At 40.8% G+C, this 18,299-nt stretch overlaps 1 protein-coding gene across 3 annotated transcripts in view; it reads right to left on the minus strand.

Moving 5' to 3' along the window:
• The window catches only part of LOC147610094 (ABC transporter D family member 1-like), a 43,416-nt gene extending 36,559 nt beyond the window's left edge, over positions 1-6,857 (minus strand). Inside the window, exons 1-12 of one of the 3 annotated variants that reach the window (XM_086787384.1) lie at positions 5,904-6,857; positions 5,225-5,330; positions 4,792-5,086; positions 2,774-2,998; positions 2,487-2,684; positions 1,943-2,397; positions 1,682-1,835; positions 1,419-1,497; positions 1,072-1,310; positions 651-955; positions 468-570; positions 134-286 (exon numbers count right to left, since the gene is read on the minus strand). In XM_086787384.1, coding sequence (XP_086643510.1) covers positions 134-286; positions 468-570; positions 651-955; positions 1,072-1,310; positions 1,419-1,497; positions 1,682-1,835; positions 1,943-2,397; positions 2,487-2,684; positions 2,774-2,998; positions 4,792-5,086; positions 5,225-5,280 — 2,262 coding nt within the window. In that variant the 5' untranslated portion in view covers positions 5,281-5,330; positions 5,904-6,857. Of the gene's footprint in view, positions 1-133; positions 287-467; positions 571-650; positions 956-1,071; positions 1,311-1,418; positions 1,498-1,681; positions 1,836-1,942; positions 2,398-2,486; positions 2,685-2,773; positions 2,999-4,791; positions 5,087-5,224; positions 5,353-5,903 lie in introns of all 3 variants that reach the window. The other 2 variants (XM_086787382.1, XM_086787383.1) reach the window with 2 other exon arrangements.
• Between the last annotated feature and the right edge of the window lie 11,442 nt (positions 6,858-18,299).

An 18,299-nucleotide genomic window follows, 5' to 3' on the forward strand; every position in this document is an offset into this window, starting at 1 on the left:
ATTTATCAGTCCCAAGCCATCAAATTGTTTCTTCAATTCTTGAAAAAAGAAAAGGACAAACATGCTTCAAAGGCAAAGTAATTCTTCCCATTATGAGAAATTAATTTATTATCCATATAGTGGGAATTCATACAAGTATCTTCAACAAAGCAGCTACTCTCACTGGCATACTCTGAGGTTCACTTTTCAACCTTGGAACCCATGGCACAGGCATCAGAATGTCTTGTGAAGGTGATCTTGCAACAACGGCTTCAATGTAGGAGTCTGCTGCTCGTGATGCTTCATCCTTGGGGGAAAAAAAAAAGTTCACAAGTTTAATATCTTTGCTTTTGAATGTAGGAGTCTGCTGCTTGTGATGCTTCATCCTTGGGGGAAAAAAAAAGTTCACAAGTTTAATATCTTTGCTTTTGATTTGAAACAATGCAATTTCTATCCATGCACACACACACCCCATAAATAAAACCTACCTCCTTTGCTGTATTGAAGATTTTCTTGACAGTCATTGCATCACTTTGGCGGGCGGACATACTTTCTTCATTTTTGGAATCTTCGACTGGAAGTGCTCCAGCCCTAGAACAAAGAACTTTAGCTCGTAAAACTCAACAAGAAGCAACACACAATCAGCAAATTTAGACAAACAAATGGTATACCTTTTGTAATATAGAGTGTACGAGCCCTCTCCATCCAATGAAAGAACAATGTCATGAAATGCAACTAGTGCAGGCCTGTGAGATATAGTGATACAAGAGGTCCCCATAGCCCGGACTTTGGCACAAAAACGTTCCTCCATGTCCGTTGTCACAGCACTAGTGCATTCATCGAGTATGGCAAAAGAAGGCTTATGGTAGAATAGCCTGGCCATGCCTAGCCTTTGCTGCTCTCCAAGAGATAACTCATCACCCCAGTTAACCTCTGTTTCCTTAGGATAACGATCTAAAAGGTACTCTAGATCCACCTGCAACAATTCATGCAGTTTAGTTATGAGGTTTAACAGCGTGGAATCTAGACTTCTCTGGTAAACCAAAAAAAGGTATCAAAATACCAAAAAACAAACAGTACAGCAATACAAACATTTTTTAGAAGCTCCCGCATTCCCTCCTCTGTGAGTGGTTCAGTCCCCTCATCATCTGTAAGTGGGTAGATGAGTTGATCTCTTAAAGTCCCAACTGCAGTATATGGCCTTTGTGGAACATAGAAAATCTCATTGTTTAGGTATGATCCCACGCCTGGCTTTGCAATGCACCCTGCAACAAGCGGCCAAAGTCCTCCAAGGACACGAAACAGAGAGCTCTTTCCACTCCCATTTGGACCTACAAAAGTAGGAAATGTGGCCATCAATTAGAATTTAGCAATGGATTATGGCCCAAGTAAAAAGAAAGACTGTAAAATTTTATTCCCAGTCTCAAGATCAACCTTACCGGTGATAAGCAAGTTTGATCCAGGTTCTATTTTTAGCGTCAGATTCTCAACCAAAGTATTCCCAGTAGGCGTCACTACCTGCAGGTAGAAAATCATGTATTGAGCAAACTGCTCCTTTGTTTACCATATTTAATATTTACGGATGGCAGAATAGAAGCAAAATTTTTAATAAACTCCAGCACAATCATCTACACACACTTTTTTACACTTTTAAGATTGCCTTCAGCAAGACTAGTTTGTTTTTCAAAACTGTACATATTACCTTTACATCCTTGAACTCAATGTGATTTGCTTCCACAAAGTAGCCACCTGAATCTCCTTTCTGTGAAGGTCGATGGCTGCTACTGGCTGGGCCACCTGCTTCTCGCAGCTCTCTTGCAACCAGCATTAGTTCCCGAATGCGATCTGCATAGCCACTGCATTTCCTCATCCTGTAAGCATCTGTTTTGTTTCTTTGTATTTAAAAGACATATATGAAGACCAATTCACAATAGGTCCTCTCAATTGGCAGGAAAAAAATAACCTGATCCTGAGCAGCCTGTGAGAACTGAAAGCTAGGGTTCCAAGAGAGTAAAACAAGGCTATGATAACACTTGTATGGTAGCGCATGTTGCTGAGCATTTCTGCACGCCCTAGTGTCGAGTGATCAGGCTTCAAATTCCCAGTAAAAAAAGGCTCAATAATCAGTACAACCGCAACTGTGGCCCCAAAATATTTTAGCGTGAAATCTTGAATAATGCCAAACCACCACTGTGTATGCAGCACGCTACTCAAATGCTTGATAACAGCTGCAAACCGATGCTCAACAATGGAAGCTTCTCTGTCTTTTCCTCCATAGAAAGCTATGCTCTCTGAGTGCATCCGAAGTCTTGAATGGATTTGCTTGTAGTCTCCCTCTAGGTGTTGCTCTTTAGCCAGCATTAGTCCAAAAGGAGGTGAAAGACTCCCCGTGACAAAACCCGCACCAAGAACATAAGCCTGAGGAAAGGACCAATGTTTTTTAAGTACAGTCTTATATACCAATGAGAGTATGCTTTAGATGTTACTAAAGTAGATGTAAAACATACTAGTATCCACAAGGCATATTTTGGGCTGGTGTAGGAACAAAGGCGCCAAGTATATATGATTCCATCAAAGACAGCTGTCATGTTTTCTTGGATGACCTCACTTATCTCTGATGAGAACCTCGGTATGTCGCTTGCAACACGCTGCTCTGGGTTGCTTATCCGCTTATCCACATGCGACATCTTGTAATAGGTCATGTTCTGCACTCAAGATTGGGTTGCATACAATTATCTTGTCAACTGCATCTAGTTCTGCTTCTAGTTGGATGCAGGGAGACTAAGCAGCATACCTGGAAATAGTCGGCATGAACACGATTGGTCAAAATTTTCCGAAATTGCAGACTTAATGTCCCGGTAAGAAACTTAATTGTTGAGAACAGAGCCGATTGAAGAAGGCACAGAAGCAAATTTTCCACAATAAGACGAGCAAATAACGGGGCACGCCTCAGAAAGGCCGCCCTGAAAAGAAATCCTTGGACTCTCGCCAACCGAATGCTAAGAGCTGTTCTAAGCACCTGCAACATAATGCCATGGGATAAGGATTGCTTTCAGACACCCAAAAATGTAAACTAGTCCAAGGCAATCATTCTAGCAAAAAATCACGCAGGACAAGCAGAGGTAAAGATCTGGAAGACGAAGCACAGGTGCTGATGCCAGAAAACCTTCAGATTCTCAAAAAAAACTTGTTCCACTGGCATCTGCCCTCCTATGAGAGGGTTATGCCCCACGGACAACAAACCTACAGAAGAACACTGTCAACCCAGAGCTCATGCACATCTAGGGCAACTGACCAAAGCAAAATGGGCTCCACCTTAGCAAGGTCCTTTGTTTCACCATCAATAGAGACGATGCCATAGGTTTCTAACTTATATGATAGAAAAACAAACTAGTCTTTCAAATCAGATTCAAACCATCAATAGAGACGATGCCATAGGTTTCTAACTTATATGATAGAAAAACAAACTAGTCTTTCAAATCAGATTCATGACAAAAATTGTGAAGTGCTTGTCATTCTCAGCAAAAGACCTCTTGTCATCCAAGAACACATGTGAGATGCATTGTTGAAGGTTCAATGTAAATAATGAGGACTTTATGCATGAAGTTGCAAGAGGGACGGCAGCTAAACAACCTGTAAAACAAGGAATTTTCCTTCTTTCGACCCCAATTTAAGGCTGTTTCACAGGCCAGCCCCTGGCCAGAGGGCTGTTTTGGACTGCCTAAGGATTCTCAAACTGATTTTCTTGCTGCACATCTGGTCCAAGCTGATTTTCTTTTCTGTCCATAAAAGCCAAGCCTGACACTCTTACATGCCAATAGCCTCAAGGACTTATGTGCATGCACCAAATCTACTTGTGTGCACCTCTAGTCCTCACCCTCTCTCCCTTGGTGTTTAGGGCTCCTCTGCTAGTACTTCATGGTTTCCCAGAGGTCGTGCCTTGTCACAGCATGTGACAACACAATGCTGCTACTACACAGATACTGCTGAACAACCCAGCACAGCATCATGGCTGGAGCATTGGTCAATCCCAACAGCATTCAAGCATCCAAAAAGCCATACAGAATGCCCTCTTTTAGAAATCATCCAGATTCCAAAGGAATCTCTGGTCCACAAATAAACACATGCTTCCTTCCTTCATTTTGACCAAAAGAACAGGTGTTTATAATCCCCTTCCTCCAACTTTGCATCCGATATGGAGCCTAATGGTCATCTTGCTTTAAATCCTTCTTTTTATATATGGCAGTGCCCCCTCCAACTTTATTTGGTTCATAGCCTAGACATACAAGAGTTCCCTTGCCACAACAATCTATGCATTGCAGAGATCGATGAGATCTCGATATCTCACCTGGAGTCATCACACAAAGCCGATTTCTGTGATGCAGATGGCAGCCAAAGAAAGACCCTTTGGCTGATCATACATCATAAGCTTGATAACTCCGAGCGGCATGATGTATAATCATCATACTTGGGGAGATAGCCCCTACTCTTAGTAGGTATTTTATTTAGAGAACTTCTAAGGTCTGACATCATACCCAACCTACAGCTTCCATTAATTCATGGACGGGTTGCATCTATATAGGTGTGTACGCCCTTGTAGGCAAGGCACTCTGCTTGTATATGGTATGAAAGGCCTTGGGAGATCGTCTTGCCACTCTAGATCCTAGGGATGAGCTTCAACCCTGAAGCTCTATCCTGAGTGACAGATGTTGCATCTACATTCTGAAAGTTTATGTCCACCATACTCAATAGTGTTCACTTAACATTATCTTGGCAGAGAAGTAATGAAAGCAGCTAACAATTTACACTTACAGCCATGGCCGCCAAAGAAAGCAGTGTTTTCAACCCTTTGGTTCCCATTTGTGCAATCAGAATACCAGCAAGCGCATTCATTGACTTCATCCCACTTTTGTTCTTCCTTTTCCCACTCGAGTGACTGTGTCCACCGCTGCTGCCCTTGTCCAGGGCTGGTTTGTCTGATATAGTTCCATTGTCGGTGGTGGTGGCCGTCGCATTTGCCACCCGTTTTCTCCTGTTCAATGAGCAATGGGCATATGCAAAACCGCCTCCAAGGATCAATGTGGCTGCTGCTACCATCAAAGCCCTCCTGTTGTGGTCAAGAGGAGGAAAGAGAGAAGCAAAATTAACATTAAACCTAGGCTAGAGCAAAATATAATTTGATTTGAGAACAAGAAATCATAACATAATTATTATCATTTAATCAAAACAGTCATTAAAGAAGTACCTTCTAGGGTGACAGTATCTTTGTTGGAGAGCCTGTGCAAGCTGTGGGACAGCCATGGCAGTCTGTTCTGCTTACAAACGAATCTCGATCACTCACCGCACAAATTCTGGCATCATGGACTTGGAGAACTGTTGTATTAAATGGGTGAGATGTTGAGATGCAATGTATGATGCAGGTTTATCATCATATATTCATATGTACATACATAAAAGATGTTTAAAAACTATACTCAAATTTTGATTTTTCTTTTTCTTTAAAGATGCATGAGTATCATGTTGAAATTTAAATGAGATCGAATTATTTTTGTTGGAGTCTAAATTGAAGAGGCTATAAAAATCTACATTATTTACTCTTCTGTGAATTTATTTTTTTTTTAATCGTTTGAAAAATTCTTGTCAGAATCTGATTTCAAAGGAAACATTAATCTTGATTGAAAATTTTGCATCGATGTTCAAGTTAAAAAGCTGATTGCACAATTATCTTGTAAAGTAATTAAACCTTAATTTGGTAGGCAGAAATTAAAATTTAGATTTAAGAATCTGAATTTCATAGCAAAAGTTGGAAGATCATAAGATTAAGACTCTTACTGTCATAGCTAAGAATCGTAATTAGGCTGTGTGTGTGTGTGTGTGTGTGTGTGTGTGTGTGTGTGAGAGAGAGAGAGAGAGAGAGAGAGAACCTGAGAATTTTCTTCAAATTGCGTGCTCCCAAACCAAAAATAAATAAATAAAGTTGCAGATTCGGCTCTTCAATCAGCTTTTTGAAAATTCGAAATCATTTTTACGTTGCTTTTTTTCATGAAGCTCTATATATATATATATATATATAGGTTAATTAAGCGTACTTTTTGTATAATCTCGCTCGCTTTTAATTAAGTTTAGAGAATGCTTTTTGATAAGATTATATATATCCAGCCAATGGAGACGCAGCCGCATGAAAAAGCATACACGCACACACGAGCACAAAGATCAAAAAAAAAAGGTTATATATATCCTAATGTCCACTCCCTCCAGCTTTGGTAATATAAGGGGAAAATCTAAAGAACATGGATTGATTTTTCATGAAGACACATGAAAAAGAATTAGAGAAGGCTTGGAATACACAGGGGGGAGAGAGAGAGAGAGAGAGAGAGAGAGAGAGAGAGAGAGAGAGACTCATGAGCTCCAATTTTCATGATATTACTTAACAATAAAAGGAAAGGATCTTATGAAGAAGAGAAGGTTTACAAAAGAATGACTCATGAGCTCCAATTTTCATGATATTACTTAACAATAAAAGGAAAAGATCTTATGAAGAAGAGAAGGTTTACAAAACAATGGAAGACAAGGAGGAGGAGGAGAGAGAGAGAGAGAGAGAGAGAAAGGGGGGGGGAAGAAGAAGACGAAAAAGAGAAGAGAGAGAGTGTGTCTGTGTGTGTGCCCAAGGCTTTAAATAAAAAAACTTGTAAAGTTGTAGATTCATGTGTTCTAATCTTGTGGCAGAGAGTGCCAAGCATTTTAACCATGAATAAATGTTTAAATTTTAGCCTAGAGGCTCCCTTGAAAGAACTGATTTTAAAAATTGTAAGAAACCTTAAGCCACATTTCATCGCCTTCTTTTACTAAAAATATGGGTTTTTAGTCTTCCTTTGTCTAAGCAATAGTCTGTATTTTTTGCTCAAGGACCCCTTCAAGAACTAGCTAAACCTATGATGCTCTCTCTCTCTCTCTCTCTCTCTCTCTCTCTCTCTCTCTCTCTCTCTCTCTCTTCTTCTTCTTCTTCTTCACCACATCTATCCCTCTAGGACCAACAAGGCACACCCCTTTTAAAGAAATTCTTCCATTAATAAGTACATAATTTAGTACAAAAATAATGATTGTCATGTAATGAAAATTCTTCTATCATTGATAAATATATAATTTAGCATGAAAATAATGATTATCATGTAATTATTTCTTTGCTCCCATAATTGTGTAAGTGTCATTGGTCAACACTCCATAGCTACGCATAGTTTTTTCATGAGTTAATTTTAGAAAATTACCTTAAACCTTATGGCTTTTCCTGCTACACATTTAAGAATTGTTATAGGCAGTATTCAAAACCCATTAGATGCAATTTCAAGATCCTCTATGTTTTTAGCTTGAGTTTTACACACAAGCATGCAACTTTTAGCATAGCCTAGTTTTTTGCATAATTAATTGTGCCATAAGGAAGGCCCTTAGTTATAACTTTATAATCACCTTGATGGCTCATTTAAAGGTGTCATTCATTTCTCTACAGATGAAGATGGAAGGAAAGTGACTTCTAGGAAAATCTTATAGATTCAGCAAATGTAATCTTGTATTCGAACTTCAAGTATAGCAGCACGATAAAAAGTTAAATCAAATAATACAACTCTTCTTTACCTAGTGAAAGTGGACCTCTACCTTTACTCTTTTTCAATGGATATTTCTCCCTTTCACACCTCATGCGTCCTAAAAGCAATCCATTAATGACCATGCTACTTTTCACCAACCCTCTCACAACTTTCACTCAAGTCGTCTTCTCTTGTACATCACCTTAATAAGTAATCCATTCTTCATCGTGCTACTCTTCACCAACCCTCTCATAGCACCACCTTAATAATCAGTAAGAACTTACATCATACCACAATGTGTGGGGACCATTTCATGGTTGTTCACATGTCACAATTTTATACAATAGTGATAATGAGCTTTTGTGACCTTTTCATATTTTAACAAAGCAACTAGAGCCTATGATCTATTATATGGTAGAGTTTTGGAAAATGCATGAGAATTCATTCCTTGAAATAAGGACTACAAAGATTTTTGGCCAAATTTGATAAAATTCAACCGATAAAAATAATTGCCATGCCTCTTTGGGGGAAAATATACACTATAAAAATATGTCACCATTCACCTTTGGGGAAAACATTTTTCTCGAAATTTAAATTTTAATGAACATTTTTATTTTTATTTTTAAACTCACTTTCCAAAAAATTACCAATGTAAAATTTACTCTAAACAAGCATGTTTACATAAATGCTAAAGAACCACCTTAGTTTCTTAGTTAATGTAAAAGTGTTGGAGGGGAGACAAAGGTAGCAACACACACAGATGCAGCAAGCAAGTACAGATAGAGAGAAGCACAACACTCAAAGATTGATGAGAATGAGTGAATCACAAGTGAAATGACATGATAAGGTCACTTACACACTTACGCATAAGAGTGTCTACACACGTTCGGGGGAAAACACTTCCTAAGGAGGGAAAATTTTCCTCGGCCCATTATTAGCTTGCATTCACATATTACTACCATATAAATGGCTACAAATCTCCCCTGTGGGTGATCATGTGAACATGTATAGGGATCATGTGGCTAATCAATCCCCAAATGGAAATAAGCCCAAAGTGTTATGAAAAGCTTCAAACTTATCACATGAGAGAGCCTTCATGAACATATCTGCCACATTATCATGTGTAGAGGCATAAGATAGACTAATATTTCTTGCAATGAGCCTCTCCCTGACACAATGATAATACACCTCAATGTGCTTTGTGCGAGCATAAAAGCACTAGGTCCCTAGCAATGGCTAATGCACTCTAGCTATCAGTGTGAAGATGGAGGTGGGAGACTATTATCCAACACCAAGATCTGCCAAAAGGCGTCTGAGCCATACACACTCCACAGTCACAGAAAGCTATAGCTTCACAGCTTGAAGTGGCCACTGGAAATTGCTTCTTGCAGTTTCTTCTATTGCATTGAGCCCTAATATACATGAATCACCAAGATGAAAGGAAAAGCCACTGCTGCTCTATCATGACACTCGCATGTCATAATATCCAATCTGATCAGAATCACTGAAAGCATGCAGCTGAATATCACCTCCCTTAGCATAGAATGACCCAAGGACATGAGTGCCCTATAAGTGTCAAAATACTCCCTTGGCAGCTTGCCAACGCTCACTTCCGGGATTGTTCACAAACTTGCTCAACTAGGAGACCCCAAATTGAATATCTCACCTAGTATTGCATAAATAGATGAGACATACCCAATAGGCCTGCTGCTAAATAAAGTGATATATCAAATGGTTCACCTGCATCCTAGAGACTAAGCCTACCACCTTTCTTCTCTACTGGTGTAGCAAACATGCTCACAATGTTCAAGACTTTGCAAACCGTGTAAGTAGTCTTTGTATGTACTTTGACTACAAAATCACAATACCATCATCGCACTACATAATTGTATGTCTATCATTTAAAAATTCAATCTTGAAGGTTGAAACCTTCTCCCCATTAGGGCATATGACCAGATGTCATCAATGTATAAAGAATGACCAAAAATAAATTGTTACTCCTTTTTACATAAATGGTACTCTCAGTTGTGAAGACTGTTGAAACCATCTACAACCAAGTATACATTTATCTTCTCATGCCATGATCTGGGAGCCTACTTAAGGCCACATTAAGATTTTCTTAACCTACATACTTTGGACTCATGTCCCTTCTGAAAAAAACCGTGAGGCTGAGATACATAAACCTCCTCATGCAAATCACCTTTCAAGAAGGCAGCCTTGATATATAATTGATTTACATCCCATCCATGATGCGATGTCAATGCCATAATACACCGGATTGTAGTCTCATCATAATATAATGCCCTGCTCCTGAGAGTATAACCCTTTAACAAGCCTTGCATTATGTTACCACTAGCTTTACGCTTAAGCTTATAAACCCACTTCATACCAATGGCCTTTTTATTATAAGGTAAATTTGTTAAATATCAAGTGTCATTTTTGAGTCATTATGTTGTACTTAGGCTACATGGCCTAGATCCACAAAGATCATTTTCATATGCTTCCTCAGAAGAAATAGGTTCCCTTTCATTATTTATACTGGTAATGAGAGCTTGATCCACAAAAGAATAAGATGCACTGTGAGAACTATTGAGAAAAGTGGTGCCAAAGCATAACACTAGGAGATTTAGATCGAAGTTCCTCCATCACCTTAAGGTTTTGGAGTCTGGATGGCTAGACCAATTTGAGAAACCTCCAATTGAGTGTGCATTGGCATAAACACAACTAGGATGGGTGACCTCCCGCGACTTGGCCCCCCACCCAATTTCCAACATGGTATGGCAAAGCCATGGCTGTAACCTCTGAGCCACTAGAGAAGCCAAGTTGAGCCTTTGAGCCAAGAAAAAATAGGCAAGTTCAATGTCTGAGCTAAGAGAAAATGGACAAGTTGGCACCAAGGGGGAGTGTTGAGAAAGTGGTGCCAAAGCGTAGCACTAGGAAATTTCCACAAAATGGATAAACCGGAGGTCCTCCATCGCCTTAAGGTTTTGGAGTCAAGATGGCTAGACCAATTTGTAGAAACCTTCTTTTAAGCATCCAAAGTCATGAACATAACTAGGATGGGTGACCTCTCGTGAGACTTGGCCCCCCACCCAAACTTGCATATGTCAACTTGCACGTGTCCTAAGAAAAAGAGTATCTAATTTTCTATCCCACAATGGCTTCACCAACCATTTTGGCATACTCTTGAATGCCTGTATGGTTGTACTTTCACCATCCACTGCATCATCCACAATTGCCCCATCAATAGGTTGATATCTATGAATTAAACTTAAGGTTTTGGAGTCAAGATGGCTAGACCAATTTGTAGATACCTTCATTTAAGCATCCAAAGTCATAAACATAACTAGGATGGGTGACCTCTCGTGAGACTTGGCCCCCCACCCAAACTTGCATATGTCAACTTGCACGTGTCCTAAGAAAAAGAGTAGCTAATTTTCTATCCCACAATGGCTTCACCAACCATTTTGGCATACTCTTGAATGCCTGTATGGTTGTACTTTCACCATCCACTGCATCATCCACCATTGCCCCATCAATAGGTTGATATCTATGGATTAAAATTTGAGCTGACTTTCAACCGGTATGGTTTGATTTATAGCATGTTGTTGAGCATTTACTTGCTCCACAAATGAATGTCCAACATTTGAGAGATACATTGCACATGGGGCAATGCTAAATTCTATGGGTGATGGGTGAGTGATATACACCTTGCTTAAGAGGGGGTGTTGAAATATGTAAGCTCGGTTTGTGTGTATGTGGGAAAGCACTCTAAAAGTACTAGTAGATATTGTATGGTACGAGTTGTGGTCACTCATGTGGAAAGGAGAGTGCCACATGTAAAGTTGATTGGATCAATGGCTATCTATATTAGAAGCCTCATCATATGGTTCATTATGCATATGCAAAATAGTTGTGTTAAGTGTGTTACTTTCTCTCTCTCTCTCATAGAGTTTTTTGGTGTGGTATAATCCACCTTAGTGTTTATGCTTAATCTACGCTAATCACCATGATCAATCCCATAGTAGGATTCTCAACATGGTATCAGAGCTAGGATGGGCTCTTAAGCATGGTGCATATCTATGTATAGTTTTCTTGTTTAAGAGGTTATTTGATTAAGCATTATTTTCATTTTATTATGAGCACACTCATTGTCATTAGTATTGCATTTGGAGAGAGATTATGTTGTTGGTGATTAGAGAGTTCATTAATCTACTCATGGAGTTTCGAGTTGAAGATTTTCAACCATTTGAAGATTTTGAAGCTACCATTGAAGTTCAAGTGGAGGTTTTTACATCAAGGAGGGTGCAAATGGAGTCATCACATCACCAAAGAAGTTGCCAACAATAAGATTAAGCAATGAAGGTTGGTTTTGTGAGATTTGCCTTGTGAAAATTTAGAAAAGGGTTGCTATTTTGGGATGTGTGAATCCCTTGGTACCTTGTAATTTGGCAACAATGTGAGGTGCATGCTTGTTCGTGTAAAGAGAAGCAATTGTGGGCCTGGTTGGAGCACAAGTGGAGCATGATGGAATGATTGTGCTCATTGATTTGCTCATGGAAGATAAGCTAGTTGTGGATGATGCTGATAAGCTAGTTGTGGATGATGCTGGAGCATTCATTTTTGTGGATTATGCATCTTGTGGTTTCTTGAGAGAAACCAAAATGGAGAAGTACCCTTTGAGTGGTTGCATATGCACAAAGGAGGAGCATGCAGATTTGGAGCTGAATGAGACCATATTAATAGCTCGTGAATCTCATGAAGGAGCTTTTGTAGAAGAGTAGTATCATGAAGAAGAAGAAGAAGAAAAAAAAAGGGGGGGTTGCATATTGGAATCTTGAAATAAATGATGATAACAACGATAAGGATTGCGGCATACAAGAAAAGAGAAGCAGAGATGGTAGTTGAATGGACAAGATAACGATTGAGGATGCAAAAGCAGAAAGTAAACAGTGGCATTGAAGACAATCCCGTCATAGAAGGCCCTGAGGAGAGTCATTCTCATGTTAGCAAAGGAAAGGCTTACAGTCATATAAGCTGCATTCAGTAGCACAGTTGAGGCAGTAGCAAGCCACCATCGCTTAGCAAAGGAGTAAAGGAAGCGATGTGGGCAGCAATAGAGGTGGCAAAAGCAACTCAAAAGATGGTTAATTGTAGCTGGTGTAGCATTTAGAGCCAAGTTTTGGTGCCTGCAGGAACTCAATAGCAAAAGTAGCACAGCGAGCAGCACATCTGTAGCAATAAATGACCTGCATAAAGGCAACACAGTAGAAGGACAAAGATAGCGTAGCCTCCTTCATCGACAGCACAGTAGCCAAGCAAGATACACGACTACATTGGTTGTCTCCTCCACTCATTCACTGATAGCACAGTGATCTGAAGCGGTGACCGTAGTGATCAAAAGCAACTGCAATGCGACGAAGATGAACATGTGATGTAAGGCGGTTGATGAAGACAACGGGAGAGTTTTGGCTATGGCGAAATGATGACCAATAAGGAGGGCGGCTGTACAGGTTCCCTACGAGAAGAAGGACACTTTAAGGGACCTGATCAGTGCTCGAAATAAACCCAAGTTTAGTGTAATATCTTAATTTTATATACAAAAGTTTTCCAATTTTTGAAAAAATGTTTTTTTTAAAGCACTGGATCCGATTTTAGCAAGAGCTATGTGTGCATAGCAGGAGTGGGTCCAGAGTAGCAGGAAAGTAATGGCCACTGAAGGTTTCCCATCTCGTCACTAATGTTAAAAAATTGGCATTATGTGCCAATTATTAAAATCGTTTTTAAAAAAAGCTTGACCCTTACTATTAAGGGTGCATTCTCACCGCATTAAGAAGAGCTTGTTCACATGTTGTACAAGAACGGTTGGAAAACCTTGAGAATTAGACTAAAGCCCAAATTCATACGTTGTTCACATGTTCACACATAAAAGAGCTTTGTAATTTTTTATTTTCACCCACAGTTTATGAATGGTAACCGTACCCGAGCATGAAAGCTCAAAACGAGTAATCTTTGTAATTCACCCATAGAATGAGGGTTCTCCTACCCGAGCCATTGAGAGCTCAAAAGAGAGTGGAGATGCATGTGTGTAGTCTTGATGGATTTCGAGATGGTTGTGAGAGTAGTCGACTCTCACAAGTGGTGGTGTGCATGGGTTGGTGCCTTTCCCAAACACTGCGGTGGTTCAAAAAGGACGAGGGTCGATTCGCCCGAGCAAGTGGTGCTCAAACGATCTTGGTGTCTATGTTCGATAGATACGGCACACGCACGTTGACACATGCGAGCAAGTCTAGATGCGTCTAACTACATGATGACACTCCAATTTATCATTAAGGGGGAGTGTTGAGAGATACATTGCACATGCGAGTAAGTCTACATGCGTCTAGCCACATGACGACACTCCAATTTATCATTGAGGGGGAGTGTTGAGAGATACATTGCACATGGGGCAATGCTAAATTGTATGGGTGATGGGTGAGTGAGATACACCTCGCTTAAGAGGGGGTGTTGAAATATGTAAGCTTGGTTTATGTGTATGTGGGAAAGCACTCTAAAAGTGCTAGATATTGTGTGGTGTGAGTTGTGGTCACTCATGTGGAAAGGAGAGTGCTTCATGTAAAGTTGATTGGGTCAATGGCTATCTATATTAGAAGTCTCATTGTATGGTTCATTATGCATATGCAATAGAGTAGTGTTGAGTGTGCTACTCTCTCTCTCTCTCTCTCATGGAGTTTTTGGTGTGGTATAATCCACCTTAGTGTTTATGCTTAATCTCTGTTAATCACCATGATCAATCCCATAGTAGGATTCTTAACACAACATTGTACAAAGTAAGGAGTGTATCAAAGATGTCATTATGTGAGAATACAGTTTGCTATTTTTTTAACATAAAAGTATGGGTTGAACTAATTTCTCAACAAATACATCATCCCTACTCTATTGGGAGTCTAAGACCCTTCAATATTAAATTGCATAAAAAATGATAGAGTAAAGATAAAAACTCTACATTGAGTCTAGTTTTCCTCCACACAAGAGTGAGCCCAGGCTTCCTCTTAGTGTATTTCAATCATATTAACTTGAAATAGCTTATGGGGCTCAAAATAGCTTCCCTTTTACAAATATGACATGTTCAAACAAAAATAGCTTACTTTATTGAACGTGCAAGTCTAACTACTCAAAATAGGTGTGAACATTTACCATATAAATGTGTAGAACCTTTGTAATAAAATTAAATATCCATAAGGATGCTTTTATATGTCCAATAAATATATCCGATGCCAATAAGTATGAATGCCACCCAAAATTAAATAAATGGTGTGCATTGCAAAAAATCAAGTAGTGTCTCAAAATCTTCTTGACCAACCATCATCTCGCCTTCATTATCCAATCTAAGGATCTGCACTTATATCAAGTATTTAATTAATAAATTATTTTAGGGGTTGCATGCATTTCTTCCAAAACCTTTTCCTTGTAAGTAGATGTCACGTAGGCTGTAATGCCTGTGACCGACGGCAGACCGGATGGCCATGTCCGGGGTTCAGTGGGAGAGGACGCCCATGCGGAGTCATGGGCGGCCAGGCTAGTGTGGACGGCAGGCCACACACTATATAGCCTGGGGGATGAGGGACAATCCTCATTCTTCCTCTATGGCTGGGTGGTGAGCCAGAGGCCGTCCCCTCTTGTGGTAGTGCCCGTAGGGGCGTTACGGATATGTAACACTGGTATCAGAGCGTGGTTCGATGGGATTGTCAGAGCCCGCGCATGACCGAGGGACCACTCGATGGTTCTCGACCATTCGTTTCCTTATCCTTATCTCGAATGGAGGGTGTGGAGGGAGGCAGCCATGGAAGAATGGAGGGGAAGAACTCTCTATCTCTCTCTCTCTCTCTCTCCCCGTCACACACAGCAAGGAAAATCAAGTAAGCGATTTGAGTTTCGTTTTTTTTCCTTTCGAAATTGAAATTGTCTGTCGATAAGGTCGCCACTGTGTAGAGGTGGGGGGGGCGCAGACCAACCCCACGATATAAAAAAACGCGAGTGTGTGGGGGAAACTACACCAGCCCACGAATGCTGCTGAAGGCAAAGAAGACCACGTTGAAGGGGGGGGGAGAAGCCCCAGCCCCGTTGCTGCGTACGCGAAAGTGGGGGAGTCGAGGGAGGGCTGAGCTGTTGAGGTGAGGCGCAGTTTGATGATCCCCTCCCGTTGCTGCGTACGCGAAAGTGGGGGAGTCGACCTCTTTCGCTGCTGGTGAGGGCCTACGCCGTTTGAGCCCAGGCTGCGTGCGCCGTTTGTCTGGGCGAAAAGCCTCATCGGCCAGGGGCCAGGGCCAGGCTAGCCCAGGCGGCCAGCGGCGGCCAAGCCAGCCCAGGCGGCCAGCCTAGCGAGCGGCCAGCTCTTAGGCGGCCAGCCCAGCGGGCGGCCAGGGCCACAACCAAGGCGGCCACCAGCGGCCAGAAAAAGAGGAGAGAGAAAAAAAATTTTCTTTATTTTTTTTAATTTATTTTCATTATTCAATTTTAATAAAAATTAAAAAAAATAAAAAATTCAAACAAACGCTCTCTCAAAGTGGGTGTTTCCCATGAGAGTAAGGCTAGTGCCCATATCGTAATTGTGAAATAGCCCACGTTTATGCTGGAGTCGATCGACACTCCTCCACTAGCTCTAATGTAGAAAATGGTTGCGACAATAGTCTTTACACCTTGCCTATGCGCAATGCCTGCATCCTCCAATGTTTGGTACCAGTTGTGGACGCATTGGTAGAGTCCAACCCAATCGTGTCGTAGTGTACGTATACCCTCATGTTTGATTCGTGCCGTAGTGCACATGCTTTGCATTCATGGTGTAGTAGACGAATATATGTGCCGTAGCACACTAACCCCCCACCAACACTTGGAGTTATATCTTTACAAGAAGTGTGGCGCAGTCGTGCCGTAGTGCACCCTGGCCATTTGTGGCATAACGCACTTGCTCGTGCGGTGCACGTACGTGTAAGGGTGCCGTAGCGTGCCCATGTCTGCTGAACCATTGACAGTCTTGCACACACGTCATGTCATGGCGTGCACATGTTGGTGTCACGTCGTAAGGGCACTCATACCCACATTGTGCCGTAGTGCACTAGAATTTTTTTAAGGTGGCAAGAGGGAAATCGATGGTAATGTTCTCACGTAGTTCGAGAAGTATTCGTTGACAATACATAAATACATGATATAAATTCTCTCTGTTAGTGGTTTAACCATGTGGTTTACCACAAAGTAATATGAGAGCAGATCAGACACATTGTTCTTGTTGAAAGTCCACAAGAAGAAGTTCGTGGCTCCAATGTGCTTAGACCCAATGAAAAATGTCTACTTGGATGTGGTCCATTGTGACGAACAAATGTAGTCTTTTGCAAGCGCAGTCTTGCCATGGTCATGACTTCTAAAATTGGTCAATGGCATTTAAGATAGCTGGGATTGAGGTCGCGTTTGTCAATCACCTGCTAGTAGCCTTGATCACATGACCCCATTAGCAACGTACTCTCTAGACATGACTAGTGTTAGACTCTGGGAGCGTAGCCTCGCCAGATTTTAATTTCCACTTTTGCGAGCGTCGTCTTGCTAGAGTTAAAGTTTTGTTCGGACAAATTTGTGTTTGTTTTGTAGTGACAAAACAATAGTCTTGAGATGTAATTCTCAATGCCCTTATACAATTTGATCGAAGAGAACTGTTCTTAAACTTACTAGCATGGTTTTCTCTTCTTTTTATTGCCATGCGTTGACATCCCACTGCTCGAGAGTTTGTGGTGATCTTTCGAGGGGGGAAAGAGCCTTTTTATATGTCACATCAATTGGTTTGGTGGTAATTTAATGGTATGGGACATCAAGTTCTCACGGAATCGATTGTAGTCTTGGTGGAATGGGATGCCAAGGCTTGTGCATGTAACTTGACTCTTTGGCAGGTCTGTATGTACACTTGTCTGTAGTGATAAAGTGTGCAAGATAAAATTTGAACTTTGACAATTACAAATATAGCCATGAGTTGGGATAAAACCCAGTTACAGAGTTCGGAGAAGCTCTAGGTAGCAAGACCATGATGGTGTACTAGTGCTAACAGAGTGATTTAGTTCCGGAGTGATCTAAATCTAGAGGTTAGCAGTAAGACTAGTTGGTTGGACAATTTCATGCATGGGGGATGCCCTATAGCATTTTGCAAGCATAGTCTTGCCTATGTTCAACATAAGTGTGCGATTGTGAGCACATGTTAGTTGCTACCATATGAATTTGGAAAATATAGTACTTTCCTACATAAGCAATTGTAATATTGCATGACAGGCTATGTTGCTTACAAAGTTCATGTGCGTGTAAACCCTATAAGTCGTATGACCCCTGGGGAATGAGTGGAGCATTTCTAGGATTTAATAAGGTTTTACATGGCAATAGTAAGTAGTATCTCACTCCAGATGAGCCTGATTGTTGTTAGTATCGAATCCGACATATGTAGTGTACATAAACTCGGGCTGAGTTAGGATAGGAGGCTAAGCCGGAGAGCTTAGTGGTAAATCCTACTGTATCTGGTGAGTTTTGACTTAACCGGAGTGTTAAGAAGTAAACTCAAAGTCTGGGGCTGAACTGGAATGTTCGGAGGCAGACATGTCTTTTGTTAAATCGGAGAATTTAGCAAAAGATGAGCTTGGGGTAAACCATGGTACCCAGGAAAAAAGCTCTTCACACTAAAATAGTGCACAATAATTTTAGGGTGAT

This window comes from Cibotium barometz, chromosome 50, assembly GCF_041138505.1.
Source record: "Cibotium barometz isolate CiBa-2024 chromosome 50, ASM4113850v1, whole genome shotgun sequence".
Classification (NCBI taxonomy): Eukaryota; Viridiplantae; Streptophyta; class Polypodiopsida; order Cyatheales; family Cibotiaceae; genus Cibotium; species Cibotium barometz.